This window comes from Sander vitreus, chromosome 11 (genome assembly GCF_031162955.1).
Source record: "Sander vitreus isolate 19-12246 chromosome 11, sanVit1, whole genome shotgun sequence".
Taxonomy (NCBI): Eukaryota; Metazoa; Chordata; class Actinopteri; order Perciformes; family Percidae; genus Sander; species Sander vitreus.
The window spans coordinates 27,427,692-27,448,089 of record NC_135865.1 but is presented as its reverse complement, the minus strand read 5'-3'; the positions used below and the strand labels follow the sequence as shown (position 1 = coordinate 27,448,089).

At 39.6% G+C, this 20,398-nt stretch overlaps 4 protein-coding genes and 1 pseudogene across 5 annotated transcripts; all 5 read left to right on the top strand.

Moving 5' to 3' along the window:
* The first annotated feature begins 4,271 nt into the window (after positions 1 to 4,271).
* On the top strand, positions 4,272 to 6,577 carry LOC144525872 (gamma-crystallin M2 pseudogene; annotated as a pseudogene).
* Positions 6,578 to 7,913: 1,336 nt separating this feature from the next.
* LOC144525881 (gamma-crystallin M2) lies at positions 7,914 to 11,107 on the top strand. The gene is made up of 3 exons (XM_078262944.1): positions 7,914 to 7,922; positions 8,208 to 8,450; positions 10,835 to 11,107. Exons 1-3 carry the CDS (start codon positions 7,914 to 7,916, stop codon positions 11,105 to 11,107), a joined length of 525 nt encoding a protein of 174 aa, XP_078119070.1.
* Positions 11,108 to 13,027: 1,920 nt separating this feature from the next.
* Positions 13,028 to 13,854, top strand: LOC144525880 (gamma-crystallin M2-like). Of its 2 annotated transcripts, XM_078262942.1 has the most exons (3): positions 13,028 to 13,036; positions 13,153 to 13,395; positions 13,579 to 13,854. In XM_078262942.1, the coding sequence occupies exons 1-3, from the start codon at positions 13,028 to 13,030 to the stop codon at positions 13,852 to 13,854; spliced, it is 528 nt and encodes a 175-aa protein (XP_078119068.1). The 2 variants fall into 2 exon arrangements, with proteins under 2 accessions (XP_078119068.1, XP_078119069.1); XM_078262943.1 differs by lacking the exon at positions 13,028 to 13,036 and having other exon boundaries at positions 13,129 to 13,395.
* Positions 13,855 to 15,792: 1,938 nt separating this feature from the next.
* LOC144525618 (gamma-crystallin M2-like) lies at positions 15,793 to 16,618 on the top strand. The gene is made up of 3 exons (XM_078262600.1): positions 15,793 to 15,810; positions 15,946 to 16,188; positions 16,346 to 16,618. The coding sequence occupies exons 1-3, from the start codon at positions 15,793 to 15,795 to the stop codon at positions 16,616 to 16,618; spliced, it is 534 nt and encodes a 177-aa protein (XP_078118726.1).
* Positions 16,619 to 18,926: 2,308 nt separating this feature from the next.
* On the top strand, positions 18,927 to 19,676 carry LOC144525617 (gamma-crystallin M1). Its single transcript, XM_078262599.1, has 3 exons — positions 18,927 to 18,935; positions 19,066 to 19,317; positions 19,401 to 19,676. The coding sequence occupies exons 1-3, from the start codon at positions 18,927 to 18,929 to the stop codon at positions 19,674 to 19,676; spliced, it is 537 nt and encodes a 178-aa protein (XP_078118725.1).
* The last annotated feature ends 722 nt before the right edge of the window (positions 19,677 to 20,398 follow it).

The following is a 20,398-nucleotide window of genomic DNA, read 5'->3' as shown; positions in this document are numbered from 1 at the left end:
TAAATCTCTGTGTATGGGCGTGTTCTCTACTAGGTGAGCTACCCAGGTGCCCTAGTGAGTATTTTTTGCGCATATGTGAACACTCCGAAGGGACTCCGACCCCTCTTGAACGAACCGTACTCAGACCTGCTCGGGAGGTGTTCTAAATACAGTCCGCATTGTGGTTCTCTTCACTTGTGTGTTGTGAACACAACATTAATACAAGACCCCATTACCACACATACTTCACAAGAACAAAAAAGGAGGCACTTTAAGAATTTAGTATTTATTGCTGGTTTTATTTATTTTCTATGAGATCCACATTGTATGGACATTCAAATAACCTTGGTATTTTCCTCTATTTTGGTCTGTCAGTCACATTCCCACAGACTGAATGACAGAAAGCATCAATACTTAGGTGTCCATATAGACAATATTCTCTGCTGGAAAACACACATTGACCACCTGTGCAATAGACTGCAGCAGATATTATACTTTTTAAGCAGCCAGATCATGCTCATGTTCTACCAGGCGATTCTGGAGAGCATCATCAGATATGGAATCACAGCATGGTTTGGCAACTTAACAGTGCAGCTAAAAAGCAGGCTGGTCAGCACACACAAGACAGCTTTGGGGATAATAGGGAGGAAACAACACAAGCCCATACAGAGCCTGTACGAGCAAGCTGTCAGAAAACAAGCTGAAAGAATCACTGCAGACTCTCTACACCCTGAATATGAACTTCTGCCATCAGGGAGAAGATTCCGTGTGCTGAGATGTAAAACAAACTAAAGTTATCATTTATTCCAACTTCCGTCAAGCTGCTGAACTCCAATAGTAAATCTTATACACCAGCACTTTTTGGTCTTAGCACTTTAATTATTACAGTTAATTCTTAGGATGTTGTGTTGTCTGTGCTGTCATGTGTGTCCTTCTTTTGTGTCTTAGGACGCTTTGCTGATCTCATTTTTATGTTGATTTTATTTTATTGTATAGAATGTTTTTTCTGTTACACGTTGTTTATGTTGTGAAGCAACAGATTGTAGCACTATGTCCAAGACAAATTTCCCATCAGGGACAATAAAGTGTATTCTATTCTGTTCTAGTGACAATGGAGCTACTATTCACACCATGTAACTGATGGTAGCTACAGTACAGAAAATATTTAGAAAACACTGTTTACAGTTATTCATATATCTATCTGCCCATATTTACAACATATTTTTGATACACTCTACGGATACACCAACTCTATCTGATTTAAAACAAACAGAAGATAGGTAAAAGAGCTCAGCATTGACTGTTCCAGCCCGTCCATGTTGTGGCTTTTGCTAGAAGCTGCACAGTGTCTGTAACAGTGGACATGACAAACAGGAGTAGGAAGACTCCTGTAGGGTCTCTGCTGACACCAGGCCTCATCTGAATAACAACACACCTGTATATAAAGATGGACTTAGGCTTTGGTGATCAAAAACACAGGAAGCGCTTTGACCAACAGCCACCATGGGAAAGGTTTGTGTCCAGTTTTATTTTACAAATGAAGACAATGTGCAAGTGTTGAGGAGTAACTAGTTAATAGTAACTTGGTAAAGATTACAAATTAAGGTAACTGTAATCCGTTATAGTTATTTAGAAAAAATGTGTAATTAAATTACAGTTACCCATGAAAATGTTCATGATGACATTTGGGGTTACAGGTGAATATTTTCTGTAAAAAGCTAGGCTATATGTTGAATAATATTAATTTTGTTGCTTTGGATAATTGTGAAAGTGTCTTCTTTTTCCATTCAGATGCTTTCGATTGGTTCTCGTGTTTGAATTGGCAGCGCCACGCGTCTGACTGTTAAATTGCCTCTCAAGCTGTCTGAGAGTTGCCCCTATGGCTACGGATAAAAACGCATTCCAGTGCTGGAAATATAAAAAAACATTTCATAAAAAAATCTGACAAGGGTTTGAACATAAGCGTGCAGTGCAAAGAACGTTTGCAGCAGTCAAACTTCTAGAGATGAAGCTTCGTGAACCATTTTCTTAATTTTCTGAGCTCATTAGATGGCGCTCTCTGATCAAAGAAAAAGGTTAAAGGAATGGCAATTCAGTGTGTTTTCAACCCTTTGTTGAAGAGAGAGCGCCATCTAGTGACCTCATTTCATTTGCCCCTGTATTGTTGAGATGCTTAATACTTCACTTTTAACTGGTGTCATTCCTAGTTTTTTTTAAACATGCTGTTGTTAAGCCTGTACTTAAAAAGCCCAGTTTGGATCCACTACAACCTAAGAGCTACAGGCCAATATCCAAACTACCATTTATGTCAAAAATTTTAGAAAAAGTTGTAGCAGAGAAACTCGCCCTTTTCCTAGAGAATCACGAGTTGTTTGACAAATTCCAGTCTGGTTTCCGTAAAAAGCATTCTACGGAAACTGCTCCACTTAAAGTTTCTAGTGATATTATGTCAGCTGACTCTAAGGAATATACAGTTTTGATCCTATTGGACCTTTCTTCTGCTTTTGACACATAACATTATGATAAATAGACTTTGTGATCTGGTTGGGATGTCTGGATCCGTTTTAAAATGGTTGTCATCCTACCTTTCTGGTAGAAGTTTTAGTGTTTATGTGAATCAGATAATGTCTGAAACTGCAGAGTTGTCGTGTGGGGTACCTCAGGGTTCTGTCTTGGGATCTAGTCTGTTCCTCTTGTACATATTTCCTCTACGACAGATAATTAGTCAATTTAGTGACATATCTTACCATCTGTATGCGGATGATATCCAACTGTACTGCTCGTTTAATGAAACTGAGTTCTCTAAACTGTCATCTTTAATAAACTGTTTGACTAGTATCAAACAGTGGTTATGTGACAACTTTTTGCTTCTGAACTCAGATAAAACAGAAACACCATTTAAAATGATTGCCCCTGAAAGTCGAATCCCTCAGATAAAGCAGCATATTGGTGACTTAGGCTCGTCTGTCCAGCTGAGCCTCAGGAGCTTAGGTGTTGTTTTTGATTCAGCCATGTCCTTGGAGCTCCACTCTAAACAATTAGTTAGGAACTGTTTCTTCCAACTGAGAAATATTTCCAAGTTAAGAACACTTGTGACTAAGGGTGAATTAGAGATGATCATTCATGCTTTAATTTCTTCACGTTTGGATTACTGTAACAGTCTTTTTACCTGTCTGAGTAAGAAGGAGCTTTACCTTCTCCAGGCTGTTCAGAACTCTGCTGCAAGGCTTTTAACTCACATTAACAAAAGAGCACACATCACGCCTGTTTTAGCAGCACTTCACTGGTTACCAGTCCAGTATAGAATTCAATTTAAAATCCTGGTCCTTACTTTTAGAGCCCTGCACGGTCAAGTTCCTTCATACATCTCTGACTTGATACAGCTTCATACTCCCACCCGTAGTCTGAGGTCATTAGGTCAGAGGCTATTAGTGGTTCCCCGTACTCATGTTAAAACTAGAGGGGATCGATCATTCCAAGCAGTGGCTCCTAGGCTCTCTACGTTGTGTGAATTCTGTCGAATCTTTTAAAAAGCAATTGAAGACTCTGCTGGCTTTTAGTTAGTCGAGGGGTTTTTATGGTTGTTTGTTATTGTTGTTATTGTTATTGTTATTGTCTTCTATTTGTATTTACATTTTCTTGTATTTTAATTTGTTGCATTGCATTACATTTTATTGTGAAGCACTTTGTGATTTTTATCTGTGAAAGGTGCTATACAAATAAACTTTACTTACTTACTTACTTACTTACTAGTGGGCTCAGAAAAAAGAGAAAATGGTTCACAAAGCTTCATTTGGCCATCACTACAAAATTCTATCAACATCAATAATTGTTTTATTTCATATTTGGGGCTGTGTGTGCCGTGATATTTTTGTTGTTGTTTTGTTATTGATTTTAAATCTGTGACCTCAGAATGATCTCATATTAAAAAGAGGTGCTGAAGTGGTGGACTATGTGGTGGCTGTTCTTCAAAATGAAATCATCACAATCTCAATTCATGTGATGAAGGATTTTAAAAGGAGTTTGACAGTAGTCACTGCTAAGTACTGCTGCCAGGTCTAAACATTTGAAAATGGTTAACAGTTGAAAACAGTCATAAGAAATGTAATAATAAGTGATAAGTTACATTATCTTGATAAAATAATTGAAATAGTTACACTACTATTACATTTTAAATAGGGTAACTTGCAACCTATTACATTTCCAAACACAGTAACCTTCACAAACACTGAACAAGTGCAGCACTGGCTCTCTGTGGTTGGTCATTGTGTTTAAACATCCGAATGTGACTCATTCTGCTCCGTCAGATTATCTTCTACGAGGACAGGAACTTTGGAGGCCAGCACTATGAGTGCATGAGTGACTGCGCTGACCTGCACTCCATGTTCGACCGCTGCCGCTCCATTCGGGTGGAGAGCGGCATGTTCATGATCTACGACCGCCCCGGCTACATGGGAACCCAGTACTTCATGAAGAGGGGAGAGTACAACGACTACCTGGGAATGACCGGCATGACTGAGTGTGTCAGGTCCTGCCGCATGATCCCCGTGGTAAGGCCTTCTGTAAAATAATATACTACACTCAACTCAACTCACGATTCAATTCAGTTTTAAAATTCACGATACGATTTTTCTCAGGATTTATTTTAACAGAATGAGCTGCAGACAAATGACCTTGTATTTTATCTTAAATAACAAAAATATAACTCAATAAATAGAAAAAAATCTCTTCAAATAAATAAACTAAGAAGACGTAGTGACGTTTGAAGTCAAACAAGTGAAATCTAAAGTAGATTACGCCCTAGGCCACTTAAAAATATCATCACGATTCATTTTTTATCTCAACCGGTTGTAATCTTTACACATTTATATCGATTTTAAACTGATTCGCAATGCTGCCTCTAAACCTTTTATAGTAAGCCATGTAGTCTGAATAAATAACTTTAAGGGATAAAACAACTGAATTTGATCATAAACAGACAGCAGTCAAGCTGCTTTGCTCCTCATCTGCCTTCGTATTAATAATTGAGGGGTTTCACCACTTCATTTAGGGAATATTTAAGTAGCCTGTCCCCTAAATTGCAGATTAAGTGAAATGTATGCATACAATTAAGCAATTTAAGGGAACTTCAAAAAATGAAACAAGCAATACAACAAACAAACAAATATATATATGCTAATCCAACTTTAGGCACATTCCGCTATGCATCTACTTTGCAAAAAAAGGGTGATATTAAATATAATACTGTTTTATAAACAACCCTCCTAAACCCAACTATAACTTTAATCAGTGAATGACAAGTTATATCTTTTGATTCTCCGTTACAGGCGCTTGTAGGCCAACTGTGTCATCTTGGGACAGAGCCAGGCTGTTGCCACCTGTTTCCAGTCTTTATGCTAAGCTAAGCTAACTATTTGCTCTTGGTAGCTTACATTTTTACCGTACAGACCAGGGATTGATGCATAGAATGTATAAGTGAAGCCCAAACATCTTGATCTCCCCCTGGTGGTTGGCTGGAGTATAGGTCATAAGCCCCGCCCCCTCCATGTTAGCGGATGGAACATGGGCCAATTAAAAAATCAAATACATTTTTCTCAAAGATGGTTTTGGTCATGATGTTTGTTCAAGTGTTCATTTTTCTGAAAAGTTTGGTTTTTATTAGTTATTTGATGCTATGAAAACGTGGTGAAACGCCATGATTGACAGCTGTGATTGACTCGCAATTGGTCAGGTTGGGTGTATGGGCGGGGACTTGGATACAGCAGTTCCTCCGCCCGATCACTTCTGCGCAAACTCTGGCTCCAAAATTCCAAAATTGCAGCGCCTGTAGATATATTGGCTTCACTTTTGTACAGCGGTAGAATATGGAGTCCTGCCCTACGAAGTAGTACGATTGGTTGGGGTTAGGAATTGACCTTGAGTGGTTAAGGTTAGGATAGCTGATTGGTCAGGGGATAGGACCTGAACAAATTGGGTTACGTTACCTAGCGTAAGCGTGGACACTTGGCCAATAGTAGCGTGTGAATGCAATTGAAGGGCGGGCCTTGCCTAAAAGTTGCATGGGTTTCATAATAACGCTATGGAGACACGTCGTCCATCTTTTTTTACAGTCTATGGTACAGACGTGTGGTATCAGTCTTCTCATCTGACGAAGCAAATAAAAGTATTTCCCAAAATGTTGAACTTTTATCTTTAAAAAATAATTAAACAATATTTGCTTTTTAAAGGCATCATTATCTTTTTTGTTAAGATTTAAAATTCTGAGTGACGTGTGAAAAATAGTAACTTTTGTTGAGATGTAACCCTCTGATCTTCCCGCCCTCTGCAGTACAGCGGCAACTTCAGGATGAGGCTCTACGAGCATTTCGACATGGCAGGTGAGATGATGGAGCTGACAGACAACTGCCCCAACCTCATGGATCGTTTCCACATGTCCAACTTCAACTCCTGCAACGTGGAGGGCCACTGGCTCATCTACGAGCAGGCCAACTACAGGGGGCGTCACTACTACGTCCGGCCCGGCCAGTACAAGAGCTTCAACGAGTGGAGAGGCAATAACTCCAGGATCGGCTCCATCAGGCGACTCACGGATCTCTAAAGACAGAAGAACGGTTCTTGTGAAATGTCTGCTGTTTGCCTTGTTTCACACGCTGAATAAAATGGCGTCAGTGCTCAATTGTATTCAGTTTTGTTCTTGCTCTCTGCGTCTGGAGGGCATGTTTTCACATGAGGATGTGAAGGGGTCATGGCCCGACATCCTGACTCTCATTAGAGGCTTGAATAAAATCCTGCAAGCGATGACACTTAACCACACTGAGACTCAAGCGTTATCTATTGTAAAGCTGAAGAAAAGTCTGTCTGCCTGTCCCCCTTTTACCCAGTGCACTTTTCATTTACACATAAACAATACAGTTCAAATAAATGACCATGAGCCACTTACCATGAGGTCCATTTAGTAGCTGTTTTGGAGCTTTAGATCAGAGTTTGCCCAGTTGTCATGGGAGGTCAAGAGTGAACTTTGAACCCCATAAAGTCCTTAAAGTGAAATTCTAACATCTATTTTTCTCTGACAACTGGGAAAACTGTGAGAAGATCAAAAGCTCCAGAGTAGCTGCTAAATGAACAATGTGGTGGATTTGTTTTAACATTAGGTTAACAAAGAACACATACAGATTATCCTACAAATGAATACAAGGATAATTGTTCTTGGAAGTAGACATTTAAACCTTTAACAGTGTGTAGTTCCTGTGCATGTGTATTTATGTGGAGAGAAATGAACCTCCCCACCAGAGGGCAGTGGTAGAGAGTTAACATGTTGTGTACATACAAGACACAAATGATCTTATGAAACTAATGTTATAATTTTGGTAATATCATCATCTTCAAAGACAGTTGAATGAATGAACAGATGATATATAATTGGAATGGTCACTGTTAAATACATCAACATATATCAAATCAACATATATAAAGGAGCTGTAAATAATATTATTACCTGTGAATATTAAAACACTGAATTTTTGCCTAAAATCCATACCAAGAACTCCACTGATGCCAGAAATCATCCATCCATGAGCAGCTTTGATGAAAGCATAAACTAGAAAATGAAAAGACTAATATTAGGAGGTGTACAAAAAAAAAACACAGCACCCATTCAGTGATGACAAAGAGTTCTGGACTGTTTCATTACAGAAACCTCCTGTCACAACACCACACAGACCCCAAACAACCTGTCAGCTCTCACCTGTACAAACTGTAACTCCTAAACATCTCTTCAGGGTAACACCGCGGCACAAAACGCCAAAGATTCCTGGCTATTACAATATGAATGACACATGCAGAGTCTGCATTTCACATTCACTATATATGTGACAGGTGGGAGTCTTCAAAGAGCTGGATGGATCACACAGGGCAAAGCAGGAAAACGGGCCAACATGTCGAAGGTAAACATCAGAAGATGACAGAACACTCTTCATGTTGATATGGGATAAGAAATGCTCTTATTGTGAAAGTGCAATCAGGCATCCAGGCTTTTCTTTTGAATTATTGAGCTACATTTCTGGTTATTCTTTCAAAATCAAAAGAGGAGAAATAGTATTCAAAACTTGAAATTACCCAGAAAAGTGTCAATTAATCAGAAAAAATGCACAGTTTATTTCTGTATGTTGAACAGATTTTGCAGCATGATAAGTGATACAATTAAAAACCATTTCAATTTCTGTGTCTAGATTATCTTCTATGAGGACAAGAACTTCTCTGGGTGCAATTTTGAGTGCGGCAATGACTGTGCGGACCTGATGTGCATCCTGAAAAGCTGCAACTCCATCAAGGTGGAGAGCGGCTGCTTCATGATCTATGAAAAATCCAACTACAGTGGGAACCAGTACTACCTGAAGAGAGGAGAGTATCCTGACAGCCAACACTGGATGAGTGCCATCGCCTCGGTCTGCTCCTGTCGCCTCATCCACGCGGTGAGCTCCTGTTTCTGGAAACTTGTACACCAACCAGGGTTATACAGATACATTAGTTTAATTATATATTGAGCTATACTGTATAATGTTAAATATTGGATATTGGTATGATTATATCGCTGTGGATGATTGGATGGAAATTCTCTTCTCTGACTAGAACAATTCATCCTTACACCCAGATTTCTACGTAGCCCCTAAAGGGACATGGGGAATTATTTTTTTTTTCTTACAAGAAACTTTTTAGTGAGCATGAGATGCTTTTCTTGTAAGCACACAAAAGTATCTCGTGCTCACGAGAAACCAATCTGCGTACCAGTCAGAATGGCTGCAGAGGAGGTATTCATCTTCCTGAAAACGCAACAAAATGTAACTGATAGTGTCATCATCATACTTAAAGCTATAGTGCGCGGCTATTTGATATTAATGAACATCGGATACATTCAAGCCATTGCCAAATTAATTGATACAAAGCTAATTAAGCATACCAGCTCCATAAAACCCTTTCTGTATTTCTCATTATGGCTATGTTTACTAAATGGTGTAGTCCGCTGACTTTCGTGCGCAGAAACTCGAGTGATGTGTTTCACGTATCCGCTGAGAAAGGACAACAGCAGCGTTCAGCTTTGGAGACAAAACATTTCAAGATAATTACCTCTTCTGAAGAGTCCGTCATGTTTTTTTTAATCCTCTGTGTCCTACTTTATTGACAGAATAAACGCTACTAGCAACTACGTGGAGGAGGGGTGTGGTTGGTGCGCGATCGTCGAAGGCTTGCGTCATGTGGATGCGCCGACAGTGTTGTTTTCATTACTTAGAATTTCTTCATGGGGGCTTGTGAATGTGAAATAATAACTTTGGCCACATTATGTTAGCAGTACTATAGTTTTGCTAGCCTTACACGAGAATCTCGTGCGCACCAGAAAGTATCTCGTGCCAGATTTCCATCCAATTATTTACAAAAAAAATGCTAATTTCTGCACGTTTCCATCCACTCCTGTTGTATAAATATTAGGAGTTGGGCTTATCAAGATAAACAGTTGGTGGCGCTAATTCTCCAGTCAGGTGCAACCATTGCAGAAGAGAGATGACGTAATTAAAAGAGCTCCACTCAAACCCCAAATGGTCGGACATTTCATTTAGAAAACATGATAGATATATGGTATTTAGGTTGGTTTAATGTACAAATTTAAGGAAGGTTACAGTCTCCTCATCCCTTCACAGATGTTTTTGTCAGCCACCAAGTTTGGTCTCTTCAGTAGACGTTTAAGCAGCATGCCTCATTTACATCATGCTTATGTGTTAAAGGAGCAGTGTGTAGGATTTAGGTGGATCTTTTGGCAGAAATGGAATATAATATACATAACTTGTCCCTCCCTCACCACTACTGAGGTGCCCTTGAGCAAGGCCCTTAACCCCAACCGCTCCAGTGGAGCTGCTCAGTGGCCAGCAGATCAGACTGTGGTTGTACGGGGCAGCTTCCAGGTAGGATGTGTAACTGTGTGAATGTGATCGTCGTCGTTGCAAATGAGAATTTGTTCTCAATGGACTTACCTGGATAAATAAAGGTTAAAAAAAATAAATAAATACTATATCTTTTCATTAGTGTATAGCCACCAGAAACTAAGATGTTACATTGCCATGTTTCTACAGTAGCCCAGAACAGACAAACCAAACACCTGCTCTAGGGAGGGCCTTTCGCTTTTTATTTTACCTGAAGGCCACCCTAGTTGGTAGATGCTATACTGTAGTCACCGAAAGTCAACACAGGTATACTGCGCAAGCATCAACACTTGGACTTCAACATGATTCAATAGACGGTTAGTCTGGTTTACTGGATGTACAGTGCAGGTATAAAGCATCTGCTGTGTCTCTCACGTGCTGGATGTCAGACATTCTAATCCCCGTCCGCTATCTATTTTCCAAGGGCACTGCAATGCATCTGGGATGTAGCACCACCCAAGACTCTGCAGGCAGCCTCACTAACAAGGCTGGGACTGACTCTTAACCCCCCCCTCCTATTCACTACACTTTGCACTATCCTTCATCCTGGACTAAACATCTGCTTATTCTATTCTTGGCACATTCTGCACTCAACACATTCAGCCCATTTTTTCTTTTCTTATGCAACTACTTTGTATGTATAGATTTGTTTTCTGTATTTATTGTTTATTTCATATTAATGTTTAATGTTTGTTTGTTTTTGTTTGCACCATTCACCGAGGCAAATTCCACGTAAGTGTACTTATTGTGGCAATAAACCTTTTTCTGGTTATGATTCTGATATCGCCCAGCCCTAATGTCATCATTACAGAAACATAACAAAAATGGCACATGATAAAATGTATAATATGTTTTATATTATGTGCTTTACTTTTCAAAACCAGCAGCCTGGGGCGTTCAACATGCGCCTGTATGAGCGTCTCGAGTTCGGAGGTAAGATGATGGACCTGATGGACGACTGCCCCAGCGTCATAGACCGCTTCCAAGTGAACGACATCTTCTCCTGCAACGTGACCGACGGCAACTGGCTCTTCTATGAGCACCCTAACTACTGCGGAAGGATGTACCTGATAAGGCCTGGAGAGTACACGAGGTTCATTGAGTGGGGCGGCAGGAACGCCAGGGTCGGCTCCATCAAACGCATTCTGGACTATTGATCTGTTATTTGGAGGATCCCAAAGCTGCACCGAGGTTTTAGGAAGGCTTCATGCTCAGAGACAATGCTCAGAGACATGCTCAGAGACTATAAAAAGTACCAAATACTTTATGTGACTCTTCATTTTTTTAAGATTAAGACAAAATCCTGAAAATCCAGAATTAGAATAGTTGATTCCCTGATTTTAGGATGGACTCATTGCAGAGCAGTCACCATACATCAAGAGCACAAACAACAACGACAAATGTCTTTGGACCTGACCTGTTGATCAAACACTCACCACCAAGCAAATGCAAAATGGAGCAGGGTTCAACGATGAGGGTTGCCCGAAATCTTATCATAAATGACGTTATCGTTGTCCCCCTCCCCTTGGCCACGTCGGAGAATGCTTGTTGAATGATTTGATTTGAATCGTTGGCCAATCAAGAATTAAATTGGCGCCAGTCTTGTTAGAAGAAGAAGAAGAAAATGATGGCTGTGTATGAGCTAAAGCCAAAGAGAGCCTTTCAGGCGTCCTGGAAGAAAGAGTTTTCTTGGGTGGCAGTAGTTAAGTTTCATGTGCTCACACGAAACTTTCATGTGCGCACATGAACGCCGTATATTGATGTAGCCTGGGCCATACTGGAGACAGTGACAGCTAGAGAAATGACTGCAGTACAGCAGTTAGTTGCACTATATTTTAATCTAGGTCTTCCTTATAAGGACATTGCTGCTTTTCTTGAAAGTCGTCACCATTATATTGTTTCGATGCGACATTTAAAGCGGATTTTAAAGTCTTTTAATCTGTTCCGGCGCAAGGGATACAGCAATTTGGATCAGGCAATTACTTTCATTTATGAACACAAACATCTGGCCAACTCAACAGATATAGGTGGATGTACACCAAATGCAAGGAGAATGGATTAAACATAAGGAAAGAGGATGTTCGATTAATTCTACGAGAACTAGATCCAAGGGGTGTTGAACTCAGAGTGAGGAGACGGCTCCGTCGCAGAAACTAGCACTGGCACTGTTCATAACAGCACAAAATGGGTTTCACAGCGCGCGTTGTCGGCGCACATGAAAACAAATGTAAAGTTTGGTTTCATGTGCTCACGTGAAACTTTCATGTGCGTTGCATGAAAGTTTCGCGTGAGCACATGAAACTAAACTTTAGATATTTTTTTTTTTTGCTCATGTCCCTTAGGGGCTCCGTAGTTATTTGATAACCACTAATAAGAAAGACTATTTGTATAGGGGCCAATCAAAATTGACTTTCGGGCAAGTAGCCCGATGGGTTGAACCTTGTGAAGTCTTAATAGTCCATTGAGTTGTGAGCAGGTCCTCAGACTTTTAAAAAACACAGCATGAGTTGTGAATACTGTAACCTTTACAGCTATTGTAACTGCAATGATTATATCTGATCTATGATGAGCGAGGCATTTATGTAAATCCTTCATATGAAGTAACATGTATTCTACCTCAAAAATGATGTTGGCCCATGTTTATTTCAGATTAAAGAAAAAAAAGAAATCTCTAAATATCTCTTTAGGTGATAGATTGTACAGTTTATCATGTGTCGGCCACGTTAAATATCAATTTAATCTTGCTGATGCTGTGCTACTGCACATAGTATATCAGTCTATTGTACAGTGGCATTTTCTGGGAGCGGGAAATTGTGATGAATATGGAGGAAAGAACAATAACTCATCACACACCAAGAGTCATCTACACATAAACAGATTTTTTCCAGCCACACACACACCCCCGCCCCTGATCCATCATCACTGTGAGGGATATATTTGAATGACAATGCTTTATGCTGTGCAACCACACAGCTGCCCTTTCTTTTTTTTTCTTTTTTTTTTTTTTATAAAGCACAGTGCCTTGGCTCAGGGACAGCATTGACTGACCGCTAATACAGTCTGATGCCAACATAACCATGGGGAAGGTAAAGACACACTTTCTACACACCTGTAATTTCATTTAATAGTGATTTGGGTTTGTACCTCTTCTTGACTAGACATCCACATCTCTGTGTTAAAAACCATCTTTATGATTTTGCAGATCATTTTTTACGAGGACAGAAACTTCCAGGGGCGCTCTCATGAGTGCAGCAGCGACAGTGCCGACCTGCACTCCTACTTTAACAGATGCAACTCCATCAAGGTGGAGAGCGGCTGCTTCATGGTCTACGAGAAGCCCAACTACATGGGCAACCAGTACTACCTAAGGAGAGGAGAGTACTCTGATAACCAGCGTATGATTGGCATGAATGACTGTGTCAGATCTTGCCGTTTGATCCCCCAGGTAGGGCGCAAAGACTTTGTTTAAAGGTGCTGTAAAAATAAAAAATAGCCCCAATTGAAATTTTATTTCAGTTTTTTGCTGTTAAATGCTTGTTTATTTATTAATCAAGAATTATTTAAAAAAATACCATTGAGATATATTATTGTGCTGCACATAGTAACAGAGTTTTCCATCCTGTGCCAGCACCAAGGCTCCTACAGGATGAGGCTTTACGAACACTCCGACATGTCCGGCCAGATGCACGAGCTGGTGGACGACTGCCCAAATGTCCAGGACCGCCTCAGCATGTCCGACTTCAACTCCTGTAACGTGATGGACGGCCACTGGCTGATGTACGACCAGCCCAACTACAAGGGCAGAGCGTACTACCTGAGGCCCGGAGAGTACAGGAGCTACAGCGACTGGGGAGGCGTCAGCCCGAGAGTCGGCTCCCTCAGGAGAATCAGTGACTTGAACTGAAGTCCACCTTCTTTTCAATGCATCTTTCCCTAACTTTTAACTGTCTGTTTTCCCAATAAACTTAATTTGCTTCATAAAACATTCACACTTTTCTTCTGTTTATCTGCCAGTTCTCAGGTGGTTTGTTTCCTCACATATTAATATAATAATAATTACAACAAAGCTTTATTGTCATTTTGTAAAATTCTGTTCTTCCAGTCGATTGTTACAGAAGAGAAAAACATCTACTGTCTGGCTAAACTAAATGTAAACCATAGCTTCTGGTTAGCTTGTACACTGCAGTTTAATCTGCTCTATGCTTAGGCTAAAAAAAAAAAAACAATGCATGAGTTGCCCTCTCCCACTTGTGCCCCTGATAGGATTATCTGGTCTCTATACTGGCAGAATGCATCCATATAATTAGTGTTAAACACAAAACAGCATATAAAGAGTAGCATCACATCACAATACTATGAGATAAACAGTAAAAGATCAGGATGGATCTGTCTCAAAATAATACATAACAAATAGTTTAAGTACATATTTCTAAATGCACCGCATAAAAAAACAATTACAACCCCACAAAACAAATTGACTTAAGATGATAAATGTCTTATTGTAGCTACAAAACCCATTAATATATCTTGTATAATACATCTATAAATTATGAGAATCATACATATTCTGTTTACAGTTGTGTTAATATTTAGAAGAAGAAAAAACGAAAAAATGTAGTTATTACAGTTAATATACAATATTGTATGACAAAAATCGTCCACATTTGTTTCTAGGAAAAAAATCAATTCCCATAAAATGTACTTTCCAAACACCAAAGTATAATAAAAGTTCCATGTGTCTCTCATTTATCATACAATTGCTAAAGTCATAGTTATTTTTCTTATAACTAAATAATATCAAACATTGATATCAAACATCTGTGAGAACCCTAATATCATTTAAACATAAATATAAGTTTACATTTGAACTAATATTACACATACAGGATGACATATCTTATCCATATCCTCTATAGTCCTTGCAGTTATAAATTAAACTAAGACAGGACTCGTCATTATCCTTTTGATACGGATAAACCTCAGAGATCAAGGTTTTATATCTACAAATAAATATGTCATGTCATAATGGAAAACATCTTCCATTATGGATGTTTATGAACAATTATATGTAATCAAACAAACAATACACACAACCTGTGGTGTCATGACATAAAATAATAGTCATTTTTTGCTATATGTCGAACAAAATTAGTCAAAATACTCATTACTTTGCTGTGTAATATTATACTATTAAAGGGGGAGTCTTCAAAGAGTCAACATGGCTGTGACACATCAAGGGAATTGTAGTCCATTAAGTCCAAACTGTCAGATAGTTGAAGAAACATGCGGTACAACACCTGAACCGGAGGGTAAATGTGGCGTTAGTACATGAAGTAAAAGTTGACACAAGCATCCCACACACACATACAGTACATAACATACATACATAACATAACAACAAACTAATAAAATCTTTATGTCTTTACGTAGCTTACAGACCAGCACAGTGTACACTTACTGTACTTATTTTCACACAGTGGGATTGCTCAGGTAGAGCTCAGGTTAGGGAGAGTGAATGGCTTCCTGCTCTGTTATGCAACATATTTAATGCAAAAGGGCTGTTCCATATTGTTCTGCAGCCATTGTCCACTGGACGTGTGGATACCATACTAGTCTTTTCCTTTGTCCATGTGTGTCAAAACACCAAACCAGTTAATTATTTATCCTTTTTTTTCAAATACAAATCCATATTTCTGACCCAATGTTGTGCTCCAACAAAAAGGTAAACATGTGCCAGTAGCCTTCAATTATAACTACGAGAGAATTTGAATAACAATACTTTGTTTGTCAAGAGGTAGTATAAAAAGCCCTGAAAACATGGGGAATCTCTCCAACGGAGACCATGGGCAAGGTTAGTACTGTTTTTCCTCTCTGCTCACATTAAATGTAAGTTACAGTATGTATAGTATGTTTTATGTTGAGCTGAATTCTTATTCTTTCTTTTCTGAAACATGTGATTCGCACTGGAGCTCGTGACACTTTTATTCTCCACCAGATTATCTTTTACGAGGACAAGAACTTCCAGGGTCGGAGCTATGAGTGCGGCAACGACTGCACGGACCTTCACTCGTACTTCAGCCGCTGCAACTCCATCAGGGTGGAGAGCGGCTGCTTCATGATCTATGAGCGACCCAACTTCATGGGCCACCAGTACTTCATGAGGAGGGGAGAGTACCCCGACTACCAGAGGTGGATGGGCTTCAGCAGCTGTATCCGCTCGTGCAGGATGATTCCACTGGTAAGAAGACAATAAAAGACTGCCGAGGACAATTTTTTTTTAAATTCTGTGATCATTCAAAAAGCTAGGATGCCATCTGAGCATATTTTTGTGTTGTTACATTTGATTATTTATGAGCTTGTGGTTACAGAAGACATCATTTCCTTTGGTCCCACAGTATCGAGGCTCCTACAGATTGCGTATCTATGAGAAGCCCGACTTCAGCGGCCACATGATGGAGTTCATGGATGACTGTCCCTGTGTGTCTGACCGTTTCCATCACCGCCATGTCTACTCCAGTAATGTTATGAATGGCTTCTGGATCTTCTATGAGTACCCCAACTACCGAGGCAGACAGTACTTCCTGAGACCTGGGGAGTACAGGAGGTACCGCGACTGGTGCGCCACCTGCGCCATCGTCGGCTCCTTCAGGAGGGTCACCGAATTTTAGCCATTGAGCGAAACCTTGCTGTAAATATCAAACACTTAGTTTATTAAAGATGTTGAATTTTTAATCTCCTTTGTGAATGTGTTTTCATTAATTTGTCAAAGTGTGATTTTGTTGTCTGACCGTGAGTAAATAAAAGGAGCCTCATAAGGACGATTAAAGCCCTGCCAACACTTTAACTGTGTGGTTTGCGGATCTTGTACTTACTCTGTAAATACTTTTTTTTTAAATTTTAATTGTTTTTACTCCTTAACTACAAGAAACAAGAGGGGTAAGCATCTGTAACTGTACTGCAGCAAATAAACTACCCATCAAAGTGGATAACACAAATCTTTTCCTCTTTGTTTTGACTCACTTATGTTCACTCTGTAGAATATTAATTATAAATCATTATATACTGTCATAATATACACTACTATAAATCCTTACGTAATTAGCATGACCTACATTACAGTACCCCATACGTTATTGGTATTTAAAAACATAGATTTACTTAGATTAAATTCCTCAAAATTATAGTACAAAGACTTATTTTGTTGTCATTTTTTGGTAAGTCATAAGCAAACCAAATCAAGAGAAACTTGAAAATGATTATACTAATAGTAGATCAATATTTATTTATTTAATTAATAATAATAATAAAAAAAACTTGAATGAATAAGTTATTTACTCTCTGATAGCCCTGTACAGGCTGCGACATAACACCAGAACCTGGATTAAGCTCTCTCTCTGTCTGTTTAACGCGCACGCACGCACACACACACACACACACACACACACACACACACACACACACACACACACACACACACACGTTAGAGGGAGAAAGACATAATGAATGTAGAGAAAGAAAGTAGACAGTTATAGTTATCTATGACAGTAGTTTTAGGTTTATCATTTACATAAAGGACAGGCCTGTCCATACAGTTAGATTGTTATCATACATTTGTATCATAAATTGTTTTTCTTCCTGAAAGATTTATCTGCGTGAACCAACCTTGAACCAATCCTCTTGTCCTCTGGAGCCTCTTTCTTATCTATCTACTCTCCGGTCAGCTAACTAACTGTATAGAGTGATTGTTAGAAAATGTACATATTCTCATTAAACCTTTAGAACATTGTGAAATTAACCCTGCTTAGTGTCACTTTGTTCTCCGAGCGCTTTTAACTGCTTTCAGAGTCAATTCACAGAGGTCAAACCCGTAGATGAGAGGATACGGACCACAGATCAGATTGCTTCCTAACACCTGCACACTGCAGTCCTGCAGAAAAATGGTGTTGCCATCCACGTCTTTCCACCTGGTCGTTAATGCTTTCCCCCCCGTGCCCAACCTCCTTCACGCAGGACTGTCTAACTAAAGATGTCGCTGCATGATCCCTCACTGGCTTCCCACTCACAAAAACATCCAGTTGGATTTGTTGGAATGTGTTCAGAGGGTCGCAGGTAGCAGCCCACAGTATGTTTTATATATTGTTCAATTCAATACAGTATACATTTATAAATATTTATGGATTTCACATAAATTTATCTACTTGCCTTTTTAAAAATGAGTAAAACTAATTGAATGCTACTCTCAAACAATTTATAGTATAACTACAGTGTTTTTTCTTCATTCACTGCTGTTTTCATTACGTTTTCTGAAGTAATGTGCATCAGTTTGAATAAGTGCAGTTCATAAATCCCACAAAATGAGAGGTTCAATTGCTGTGTCTTGTTTGGTTAGAGGCTGTGCATCTTATGAAATAGTGGCTACGCTAATTTTCATATCCTTTTTCATACTTATGTGACATCTCATTGCTACAAATTGCCTTTTAAATAGAAGATAGATTTAATTAACATCGCATGAAACAACATTCTTTTAATTTACAACACAGGATTCATTTTCAGTCGGGGGGGCTGTTTTGAAAATATAATCACATAATAATCAGTATGTTTAATTTTTTATACTAACTGATTATTTGTACAGGTTTCTGGGTTTCTCATGGATGTGGCCTGCTGTCATGTTGTTTCTATCGGTGATGATCAGACCATATGTGGAGAACGTTCTGACTGAGAGTGGAACACACACAAAGCTTATGCTTATAATAGACAATGCAGATGCGGGCTGCCAGAAATGTATGGATGGAGAACTATTGTTACACATTTATAGACCCCGTTCAGCAAAAGTCATACTGCTAATTCATCGGTTTTGCACATTTGAATAACAACACATCATGACCCGTGGGGTTTCATATAAAAAGGCCCTGGAGTCATGTAGTTGGCAGAGCAAGTTGAACCATCCACTGGGGAAAAAACTAAACCACCATCACCATGGGCAAGGTAATGGGGATTTTTTTCTTATGTTTTCACATATTAAAAAACAAAATACACCAAAATTTAAGGTTACCACTGATACGAACATTCTTAAATCCAGAAGAATCTTAAATCTTCCCTCTGTTCTCCATTGCAGATTATCTTCTACGAGGAGAAGAACTTCCAGGGTCGCTCCTATGAGTGCATGAGCGACTGCTCCGACATGTCCTCTTACCTGAGCAGGTGCCAGTCCTGCAGGGTGGAGAGCGGCTGCTTCATGGTCTACGAGCGTCCCAACTACATGGGTATGCAGTTCTTCATGAGGAGGGGCGAATACCATGACATGCAGCGCATGATGAGCATGGGAATGACATTCGACTCCATCAGATCCTGCAGAATGATCCCTTATGTAAGAGACCTCATGTATTTATACATCCTTTTTATTTTTATAATATGTGACCATACTAACATTTTCCCTGTATTGTATTACAGCACAGAGGCCAGTTCAGGATGAGGATCTACGAGAGGGAGAACTTTGGTGGTCAGATGAATGAGCTGATGGATGACTGCGACAACATCATGGACCGTTACCGTATGAACGACTGCATGTCCTGCCATGTGATGGACGGCCACTGGCTGATGTACGAGCAGCCCCACTACAGAGGCAGGATGATGTACATGAGGCCCGGAGAGTACAGGAGCTTCAGGGACATGGGCATGAGTGGCATGAGGTGGATGAGCATGAGGCGTATCACTGATATGTGCTAGACTGCTGTATTTGACTTAAGTAAATAAAAACAATGTGTAATTCAAAACCATATTTGCCAAGCACTTGCTTCCTTTGTGTGTTTGTGCATAGTAGTTAAAATAACTAAATCTCATCCAAGCAGTAACTTCCGTACATGAAAAGTGAAGCCAATGCTTAAGTGCCTTAAACCTGCATTCTATCTAATTTCCAGCAGGGGGCGACTCCCCTGGCTGCATTTTGTAAATCATGGTCCCATTAATTTTAAAATAGACGATAAAGCAGGGGATGCTTTAGGGGCGTGGCTACATGCCAACCTGTCAATCAGGACAGAGGCTTAGCAATGCTAACCATGGCACTGTGGACATTAAAATAGACCTGAACTTGTATTGTCAATATTTTCATCTTGAACTTTGACTCTCTCACTGTGTGTTTTCACTTCATCAAAGTTGATTGGAACATTTTTGTCGCCTAAAAATGTATTTTTCAGCGTTTGGTAGCACCTTGTCAACCAAAGCTAGCTAGCTAGCTAGTGCAAGCATTAGCTGGTAACTTAAGGGAAAGTTTGCAGATTTTCTGTACCGCCGTATATACAGATGAATGGTGCCAGTATCCGGAGGTCTGCTATTACCCGCCAGCAAAACTCTGCTGGATGATTCAAGTCAGATGGGTTGAAAATCAGTGACTTACCCCCTTTTTTTGCGTTTAGTTTAGCCCAGCACCATCCTCTCCTTACTTTTATACT

Excerpts from the sequence above, each read along its gene's own strand:
- LOC144525881 (XM_078262944.1), top strand. Across the intron at positions 8,451-10,834 it reads CCTGTCGCCTCATCCACGCG|CAGCCTGGGGCGTTCAACAT; the intron begins GTGAGCTCCTGT and ends TTTCAAAACCAG.
- LOC144525880 (XM_078262943.1), top strand. The coding sequence starts at position 13,141 with ATGATTTTGCAGATCATTTTTTACGAGGACAGAAACTTCCAGGGGCGC. Across the intron at positions 13,396-13,578 it reads CTTGCCGTTTGATCCCCCAG|CACCAAGGCTCCTACAGGAT; the intron begins GTAGGGCGCAAA and ends ATCCTGTGCCAG.
- LOC144525618 (XM_078262600.1), top strand. Across the intron at positions 16,189-16,345 it reads CGTGCAGGATGATTCCACTG|TATCGAGGCTCCTACAGATT; the intron begins GTAAGAAGACAA and ends TTGGTCCCACAG.
- LOC144525617 (XM_078262599.1), top strand. Across the intron at positions 19,318-19,400 it reads CCTGCAGAATGATCCCTTAT|CACAGAGGCCAGTTCAGGAT; the intron begins GTAAGAGACCTC and ends ATTGTATTACAG.